We start from the raw sequence: 10,168 nt of genomic DNA, 5'->3' as shown, positions 1-10,168 counted from the left end.
TCTGTCCGGGGAGAGAGGGGTTACAGCTATGGAGAGATAACCCCCACAGTTCTGTCCCCTGATGTAAGCCCCAGCCTGAAGTGGATCTGCTATTATTTGGAATGTGAGGGAGACTTCCTGGGTCAGAGTACAGTGCTGTAGACCCCGCTATGCAGACCATGCCCCTCCTCCACTCCCCCTCCCACCCAGTACAGGGAGCTCTTAAACCAAAGCAATGCTCTTAAACCAAGTAACAATTTTTAAAAACTGTGAGCTCTTCTTGCAAAACACTCTCAATCCAAGTTACTCTTAAACCAAGGTACCACTCTACTTGCTTGCAGACATTGTTTACATATCAATAAGTTAACATTTGCTAACTGGCATAATGATTAGCAAGTGTTCTCTTTTGGTGCAGCAGTGAGCACTGCCATTGTCTCCCAGGAAAGGTAAACTTCCTATCTAGACATATAGCTGGGGAGAAGTTAACATTTCAATGAGTTCCTACAGGCTCAGCTATGGAAGAGGAGTTGATGCTTTTGTGATGGCTTCTGGTCTAGTGATACTGAGTAAAGGGGAACTCCTCTTAGAAGAACATACACTTGTTTGATTGGAAATATATACAGTGGTGCCTTGGATTACGAGCATAATTCGTTCCAGGACCGTGCTTGTAATGCAAATCCACTCTTAAACCAAAGCAAATTTTCCCATAAGAAATCACTGATATGCAAACAATTGGTTTCACACCCCAAAAATAATGATTTTATATTCTGAATAACGTAAAAAAAATTAAGCAAACATTTATAAACAGCTGAATATGTCATATTTTAGGTCACTGTACAATATACCTAACATCATGTGGAGTATAATGTTTAGTAAGTGCATAAACCTGACAAACAGCCACAGTTTGTGGATACAGGATGGAACTGCAGATCCCCATAATGCAGTAGCCTAGTACAACAGGCTAGAATAGAGAAGCAGGGCTGCTGTCAGAGGTCTGTGGGGTCACATGAAAGCAATGGGGAAGGGGTGTGTTCAGCCTGGACCAATCAGGACTGACAGAGACTGCAGGGAGCATGAAGGAGTGAGCAGGGCAGATGTGGGCACATACATGCAGCGCTCTCTGTCTGGGGAGCCTCTACAGTTCTGTCCCCTGATGTAAGCCCCAGCCTGAAGTGAATCTGCCATGATTTGGAAGGTGAGGGAGACTTCCTGGGTCAGAGTACAGTGCTAGAGACCCCACTATGCAGACCTTGGATTATGAGAATAATTTGTTCCGGGACCGTGCTTGTAATCCAAATCCACTCTTAAACCAAAGCATATTTTTCCATACAAAATCATAGAAATGCAGACAATTGGTTCCCCACCCCCAAAAATGATGATTTATTATTCTGAACAACATGTAAAACTAATGAAACAAACATTCAGAAACAGCAGAATATGTGTTGTTATAAGTTACTGTACAGTAATGGAGAGGATGGGAAACACAAGGACTGACAGAGACTGCAGGGAGCAGGAGGGAATGAGCAGGGCAGATGTGGGCACAGTATAGCAGCACTCTCTGTCCGGGGAGAGAGGGGTTACAGCTATGGAGAGATTACCTCCACAGTCCTGTCCCCTGATGCAAGCCCCAGCCTGAAGTGGATCTTCTACGATTTGGAAGGTGAGGGAGACTTCCTGGGTCAGAGTACAGTGCTGTAGGCCCCGCTATGCAGACCATGTCCCTCCTCCACTCGCGCTCCCACCCAGTACAGGGAGCTGTTAAAGTGACTGTACCACCAGGCCCAGGCTGAAGCACTGGAGGCGGGCTGACCCACCCTTAGGGTACAAACACACACACCGTATACACAGCAGATCTGCAGCAGATTTGATGGTGCAGATTTGATGCTGTGTTTAGTCGTTTAGATCTAATCTGCTGCGTATCGCAGCAGTAAATACGCTGCGTATATGGTGTGTGTGTTTGTACCCTAAGTGTGAGGAAACCCCCGCCCCTCTATGATAGGGTTCCATTGATTCTAGTGGAGTCACATCATGGAGGGGCTGGGGTTTCTTTCCACTGGGGGTGGGTCGGCCCGCCTCCAGTGCTTCAGCCTGGGCCTGGTGGTACAGTCACTTTAAACCAAAGCAATGCTCTTAAACCAAGGTACCACTATATATATATATATATATATATATATATATATATATATATATATATATGTATATGTGTGTGTGTACAGCTAGAGGCGTGATGTTGGTGATTTCCCTAATACCTTTCTCTGACTTTAAAGAGTCACTGTCGTATTTTTTTTTTTTGCAGAAATCAATAGTCCAGGCGATTTTAAGAAACTTTGTAATTGGGTTTATTAGCCAAATCTGCCATTATCTGTACGTAAAAAGCCTTTTCCCAGGTCCCCCCCTCCTTCCTCTTTTTCATCCACTCTGAAAAATCTGAAAATTGTGACTTGTTGCAGAAGACGTACCCTGTCTGCTCTAGGGAGAGGGGAGGGGGGAGGAGGAAGGAGGGAGTTAGCCGGCAGCAGAAAGCAGATAACAGAGGATTACAGGCACAGAGCTGGGTGACAGCTGTAATCAGAGCTCAGACAGGTCACTGGTGATGGTCAGTAGAGATATCCCGTGAGGGATTTGTAGATTAACTCTTTGTTGTCCTGTTTTGGTCTTTTCTTTAGCTCTCTCCATAGGAGAACAATGAAGACAGGGGGGAGAGCTTCAAACTGCTTTTTCATGATAAAAATGCATTTTTCGGATAATAAACCCAATTACAAAGTTTCTTAAAATCGCCTGTACTATTGATTTCTGCAAAAAAAAAAATTCACGACAGTGACACTTTAAGAGATCTATGGATAGTGCCAAAGGGGTGGAAGAAGTGGTCCCTGAACCCCTTTATTCTGGAAATCACTGGAGATCCCAGGTTACAGACTCCCCCAGTATTATTTTGTCCCATGTAGCTATGACAAATTAGAACAGCATTAAGGGTACAAACACACACACCGTATATGCAGCGTATTTTCTGCTGCGATACGCAGCAGATACGATCTAAATAACTGAACACAGCATCAAATCTGCACCATCAAATCTGCTGCAGATCTGCTGCGTATACGGTGTGTGTGTTTGTACCCTAATGGAACAAACACACACGGCATATACGCTGCGTATTTACTGCTGCGATACGCAGCAGATTAGATCTAAATAACACAGCATCAAATCTGCTGCGTATCTGCTGCGTGTGTTTGTACCCTTAAACTGGACTGTCCCTTTAAGGTTCCAGAAGACTAGGCCTTGCTGTATACTGATGATGGAAGCATGTGTGCAGGTCTGTGGAGGTTAGTGCACGGCCAGTCTGGGCTCCCGCCTGAGATTCCTGCACACACTTCCTCCTCCTCCTTCTCTTCACAATGAGGTTGTGAGCCTGAACTTTAGTATAGGCATCGTGACAACGAGCCCGCTCCCCTCCCTCCCTCCCTCCCTCCTCCGGCCGCTCTCCTTCCTTCCTCTCCCCCTCCCCTCCGGGGCCGCTGCTGCTTGTTTGCACTCGGCTGATCCACAGCGGAAATTCCTTTCCGTTTTTGTGAATGACAAACTCATTAACAATTCATCAACACAACCTGTTCCAGCCAGCCCGTCTCCAGGGCAACGCTAGCTCGGGCTGCTCTGATTGGTCGGCGCGCACAATGTATCCATTGAGACGTTGGCTGTTTGTACCCATTCAGTAGCTGCAGCCTGTGGCTGGGCCGTGCGGAGCTGATTGATCACACAGAGGGCGAGGCGCGGGAGACGCCACCACCACCATTCACTCGCTTCCATTGACAGAGCGGATGCAGCTGTAGCCAGAGGCCGCTGACACCAACCACTTCTCCGAGCGCTTCTCTGCCCCGATCCTCAATGATAGACAAGCTGAGACCCGTGCACCCCGCGTCAGACATGGCGGTCAGCAAGTCGGTGGCCTGGCTGAATGAGCAGCTGGAGCTGGCCAACGAGCGCCTCCTGCTCATGGACTGCAGACCGCAGGAGCTCTACGAGTCGTCCCACATCGAGGCGGCCATCAACGTCGCCATCCCGGGGATCATGCTGCGCCGCCTCAAGAAGGGCAACCTGCCCATCCGGTCGCTGTTCGCTCGCGGCGAGGACCGGGATACGTTCGCCCGGAGATGCGGCTCCGACACCGTCATCCTGTACGATGAGAACAGCAGCGAGTGGAACGAGAACACGGGCGGGGAGACGGTGCTGGGGCTGCTCATGAAGAGGCTCAAGGACGAGGGCTGCAAAGCCTATTACCTGGAAGGTGAGTGCCTGCGAGTCGTGACCAGCTGCTCTGTATACAGCCCGTGCTGGAGCCCGCCACATGGGTGCCGAGCTGGACCGAGGAGGGGGCATCACCTCAGTGTGCTGGTGGGGGGGGCATCACCTCAGTGTGCTGGTGGGGGGGGGCATCACCTCAGTGTGCTGGTGGGGGGGGGCATCACCTCAGTGTGCTGGTGGGGGGGGGACATCACCTCAGTGTGCTGGTGGGGGGGGGACATCACCTCAGTGTGCTGGTGGGGGGGGGGACATCACCTCAGTGTGCTGGTGGGGGGGGGGACATCACCTCAGTGTGCTGGTGGGGGGGGGGACATCACCTCAGTGTGCTGGTGGGGGGGGGACATCACCTCAGTGTGCTGGTGGGGGGGGGGACATCACCTCAGTGTGCTGGTGGGGGGGGGACATCACCTCAGTGTGCTGGTGGGGGGGGGACATCACCTCAGTGTGCTGGTGGGGGGGGGACATCACCTCAGTGTGCTGGTGGGGGGGGGGGGGACATCACCTCAATGTGCTGGTGGGGGGGGGGGGGGACAACACCACAATGTGCTGGTGGGGGGGGGGGGGACATCACCTCAATGTGCTGGTGGGGGGGGGGGGGGGGGGGACATCACCTCAGTGTGCTTTGTGGATTTTGTGCCTATACTTTACCTGCTTTTTATGATGACCCAATTGTGCAGGTTCTCTCATTACAGATCACTGTGCCTCCTGCCTTATGTGATACTGTGTTCTGTATTTTGCAAGTAGTCAGAATACCGAGACATGTAACGTTCAACATATTAGATCATTCTTACCCCATATACTGTCTGTGTCTATGGTTAGTGTCCTCCCCTGGTCTCTATTAGTCAGTGGCTTCCCTTTTGTATAGCATGTCTAATATCAGATTTGTGTATTTGGTTGCCAGCAGCGTTGTGATCCATGGATCTGTATGGGGTCGGCTTTCTGTCCTATTTGCACCCCTAGTGATACTTTCCTAACAAGGTGCAAGGTCTATGCAGCCTTATCTGAAATGTTCTGGGGTTCAACATATTTTCATGCCACAGATGAAATACAGAGGCTTTATTAAGAGCTGTAATGTACACTACTATATGCTTTTTTTTTTTTTAGGTTAACCATGCCGTTAAAGTCGAGGGGGCATCATTGTAAATGTGTTCTTTTAAACTATGTTCCCACGCAGTATTTTTTGCTCAGTATTTTTCAACCTAAACCAGGAGTGCGTTAACACAGGCTATGTTCACACACTGTTGAAATTGTGTTAATGGCAAATAATTGCTTTTATGTTAAAATGGATGTTATTTGCCATTAAATGACACCCATCCACTAAATCAACAGTGTGTGACCATAACCTTTTGTGTGTTTTTAATGCACTCCTGGTTTTGGTTGCAAAGATACTGCATGGGAACATAGCCTTAAGGTATATCTGATATAGTATATGCTTGACGTATTTAAATTTATTTATTTTTATTTATTTCTTTGCAGGAGGTTTTACCAAGTTCCAGGCAGAGTTCCCTGTGCATTGTGAAACAAATCTGGATAGTTCATGCAGCAGCAGTTCTCCTCCAGTATTAGGTTTGGGAGGCCTCCGCATCAGCTCTGATTCTTCATCAGATATTGAATCTGATATTGACAGGGACCCCAACAGTGCTACAGACTCTGACGGTAGCCCCCTGTCTAATACACAGCCTTCATTCCCAGTTGAAATACTTCCCTACTTGTACCTCGGTTGTGCCAAGGATTCCACCAACCTGGATGTGTTAGAAGAATTCGGCATTACGTACATCCTTAATGTGACCCCCAACTTGCCCAATCTATTTGAAAATGCTGGAGAGTTCAGGTACAAGCAGATCCCTATATCGGACCACTGGAGCCAAAACCTGTCTCAGTTTTTCCCAGAAGCGATCTCCTTTATTGGTGAGTATTTGTATCTGTCAATAATTCTAGTATAAGCTTGAGGCTTCCCCTTTAAATGCTCAGTGGAGCCTTGGTGCTGTGAACTTTCATCTTCCTAACACAGCGGTAATATGAGCAGGACAGGAAGAAAATGTTGGCTAGAAGCCACATAGAACCTAATCTCTAAGCATTGTAGTTCGTTTCCTCTTACAAAGGAACCCAGTTTAGATCAATGTTGACATCCTGTTCCTCTTAATGGGCTGTCCCCTGTGACTTCCCTCTTTCTCTTGAAATGTCTGAATAAAGCCATTGTTGACTGCAATTTAAGGATCTTTTTTTCTTAATGTAGATAACTAGCATAAAGGCGGTGAATAGAGCCACATCTCTGCTCTATCAACAGGACAGAAATGACTTTAGAGCTGTGTGTGGGTTTATTTAAGTTCCCTCATATAACTTCTTGAATCTCTAGTGGGTAGAGATTCTGGCACATGTAGCTTCTTCTAGGGCATACGTTATGCAAAATCTCAATTTAGTCTATAATATGGGAGAGTGGGTGCAGTGCACTACTGTGTTTCTGAAATATACGTGGCCCATTATGTTGCATAAACTAAATGTTCTGTCTCTTCTATTTTCAGATGAAGCACGAGGAAAAAGCTGTGGCGTACTGGTCCATTGCCTGGCTGGAATCAGCCGGTCGGTCACAGTCACTGTGGCCTACCTTATGCAAAAGCTGAACCTTTCCATGAATGATGCCTATGACATAGTCAAGATGAAGAAATCCAACATCTCTCCCAACTTCAACTTCATGGGTCAGCTACTGGATTTTGAAAGGACATTAGGTCTTAGTAGTCCTTGTGACAATAGAGTTCCACCTCAGCAATTATATTTCACCAGTCCAGCCAATCAGAATGTCTTTAAAGTAGATTCTCTGCAATCCACGTGAGGCACAGTTCGAGGGCTATCCTGGTGATAATCATTCCTTTAAAAGAAATGTTTCTCTTTTAAATCTGTCAACAGTCTTTGACAGCTGTTATTGCTTGTAGAAGGTCATACCTGTGAATCAAGATTCTTAAAGTTCTAGTAGGAGATTGGCTGGCTAATGTTTCCAGAGCAAAAAGAAGTCCTTGGAATGACTTGGAAAGCTTACAAGAGAGCACTGCCTTAGAAATGCTGTGGCTTAAGATCCAAAAAAAAAGTAGCGTTGGACTCATTTATCCATAAAAGATATGGATAAAAATGTGTATAATTGTCTTCTATGAAGACTGGTTCTCCTGAAAGTTTAAAGGAGCCAAAGAAATGCATTTAAACTTCTGCTGACTTTGAAGTACTTGGCTTTGTTTTATTTCAGATTTACAAAGTTCTGTACATATCCACTTTTATATGTAGCACTGTCAATATTTTTACCTATAAAATGAGGTGGACTGAACTTTTCGTAAGTGTAGCTGATATGATGTTAGAAGAGGAATCCGCGTTTTTTGGCATTTCTACTCTCTATCATGATAGCTGTACATTGGCAGCAAGGAGGATTGTGTAACTGTTATGCATAAAAATAGAGTTGTCAACTTACAATATGTAGTTCTGATTCACATTAATGTAACTTTATTTTTTTTGCCTGAGCTTTGTAAACCACACAGTGGTTTTCATGTTTTATTGCTTTGAAACTTCTTAATGTGAATTACCTCTGTCCTAACGGAGCCTCACTTTGAATGCTATATGGTATGTATGAGATCTTTTCTGGACTATGTAAACTGGAAGTATGTATGTACCAGTGACTTGCAAAGCTTAGATTGCACATTTATTGCCAATATGGGAGATTATTGCACTCCCGAATGTCCACGGAGTAAAGTTTTAAAATTTAAATTTATTATAGATCTTTAAATTATTAATAAATCACTATTTTGTTTATTGAAGGTTTTGGAGTTTTACTTTTTTGTGTGTGTATGTATACACAGTAGTGGACCCGATACAAAGTATATTAAAGATTTTTGTCCAGGTTTAGAGAAACACTTCTGCTTTTTTTTTCTCACAAGTGCTAAGGTTTCTGGAGGAAAGCAGCCATATTTTTCTTCTACATAGACCATTAAAAGGAATGTGTCATGAGAAAATTACCTATTTTTTTTTAATTCAAGTTTTTATGTTCATATTTATGTAAAGAGATTCTGGCATTTTTTTTTCTATTTTATCTATAAGATACTTTCAGTTTACTACTTACTACTGGGACTGAAACTAAGCTGACACTTCCTGTTCTGTCTGTGGTGATAAGAGGAGTTTGCTGTAAAGTGATCTGTACACCTTTGCAGCAACATGTGACACCAGTATAAGATAATAGCTGCTCCCTGTGGAATGAATTCTTGAAAGGTCACAGAGCGCACTCAGTAATGTTTTACATTCATCTCAAGGGGACAGACTGTCTATTGTGACTTATGTCCATGAGGCTTCCAGTAAAGCATGTCACTGAATGCTGTTAAAAACAACCCCATATCAATGTAAAAAAGTGAAATAAAAATACAATCAGAAACATATTAGAATAAAAGAATAAGTTTTAGTATCTGTTCTAATCAGTAAAATACATTTTAGGCAAGACATTCTCTTTAACTGTCTTGTTCAGATGTTACACATGTTTCCTGCAGCTTGACTACTTTTAATGCACCAACTATCTCTCTGTCCATCTAGTTGTTCACTAGTATGCAGATAGTGCCCCTGTGACTTTAGGAAATATTTCTAGGCCACAATCCAATGTAGAATAAGCCAAAGCTGTTGGATAGAAATGTTTGCAATACGGGTTACATACAGCTGCAACAAATAGTACAGAGTATAATAAAAATTTATATGAAAAGACAAGCTATCACACTTTCTCTACATGGTGGTTACTACTGGCTGTCCCTGTGCTTGCCAGCATGTCTTCTGACTGTTTTAGTGATGTGTTTCGGTCATTTAGATCATTGGACAGGAAGAAGATACACTTGAGAGAGTTCCTTATGTAACCATCACAGAAGTTGCAGGTTTTTAGATCCAGTGATTGTGGAAACCAGAACATTGGGGGGAACCTTTTTCTGTTGGCTAATAACCTAAATGAAGCTGTTCATCTGCCACATGAGTACAATTCACCAGTGTCCCACTGCCTCTACAATTTTTGGATTCAAAGATCCCAAAACCCTTAATACTTTTGACGGCTGTACCTGCCACTCATAGCAGGTTTGGCCATCGGTATAAGATGAATGAGTCTCTCGCAACCTTCTACAGACAGACAACGTTTTGTTCTTGGAGAGGAATGCTTCCCCATAGAGAACACAGGTATGCTCGGCTGTGCTGAACATTTCAATGGATGTGGATGGCATGTAAGAGATAACTGATGGCTGAACTATCCTTTGGCCGTCAGTTATTGGAGGTGTATGGTCACCTTTAAACCCTGCTATGTCCCTCTGGGGTTACATCAAGCTTATCTGCACAAACAGCCACAGGTTTTGGACATAGCTAAAATGGGGAAATCTATAGCTGAGTATATGCTTGCATGCATCTGGACAGGGCTGAACTACCACCTAGACATCTGATATGTCACTAATGGAAATCACTTTGAACATTAGAGAATAAACTTAGGATGTTCTCTCATTTATCAATACCAAAGCTATAACTCTTGCACCATGCTATTTGATTCGCCCTGTATTGTTACCTGAGTAAATATATAAAATAAAGAAGAAAAAAATCCATATACTATTCACCAGGCACTGGTGAATAGTATATCTAATTTTTTTCTTTATTTTATACTGTTTGCACGGGCCCCTTTAAGGGAGAATCCTGTTTGTGTGTACTACCAGCTTTAGCAGTCCTTAGACTGTCCCCAGCCCCATCTACCTTCAGCTTCTTACACATAATACTGACAGTAGTACCCATAACCTGATTGAGGGGTGATACGCACAAACGTGAGCAGATCTACTGCACCATTCACTATCCCTATCTTTTAGGGTTTTGCACAAGGCGTCTGGCCCTCTCTTTTTCTTCCTGAGTA

The 10,168-nt window shown here is 44.5% G+C and overlaps 1 protein-coding gene across 1 annotated transcript; it reads left to right on the top strand.

The window, feature by feature from the left end:
- Positions 1–3,656: 3,656 nt before the first annotated feature.
- DUSP6 (dual specificity phosphatase 6) lies at positions 3,657–8,072 on the top strand. The gene is made up of 3 exons (XM_069955724.1): positions 3,657–4,258; positions 5,752–6,183; positions 6,798–8,072. Exons 1-3 carry the CDS (start codon positions 3,859–3,861, stop codon positions 7,103–7,105), a joined length of 1,140 nt encoding a protein of 379 aa, XP_069811825.1. The 5' UTR covers positions 3,657–3,858; the 3' UTR covers positions 7,106–8,072.
- Positions 8,073–10,168: the final 2,096 nt, after the last annotated feature.

Source organism: Dendropsophus ebraccatus, chromosome 1 (assembly GCF_027789765.1).
Source record: "Dendropsophus ebraccatus isolate aDenEbr1 chromosome 1, aDenEbr1.pat, whole genome shotgun sequence".
NCBI lineage: Eukaryota > Metazoa > Chordata > Amphibia > Anura > Hylidae > Dendropsophus > Dendropsophus ebraccatus.
The sequence above is the reverse complement of the archived record's forward strand: the minus strand, read 5'-3'. Positions and strand labels throughout refer to the sequence as shown.

Bases quoted from the DNA above. Each gene is read 5' to 3' on its own strand.
- DUSP6 (XM_069955724.1), top strand. From the start codon at position 3,859: ATGATAGACAAGCTGAGACCCGTGCACCCCGCGTCAGACATGGCGGTC. The intron at 4,259-5,751 runs GTGAGTGCCTGC...ATTTCTTTGCAG, and splicing joins CAAAGCCTATTACCTGGAAG to GAGGTTTTACCAAGTTCCAG. The intron at 6,184-6,797 runs GTGAGTATTTGT...TTCTATTTTCAG, and splicing joins AGAAGCGATCTCCTTTATTG to ATGAAGCACGAGGAAAAAGC.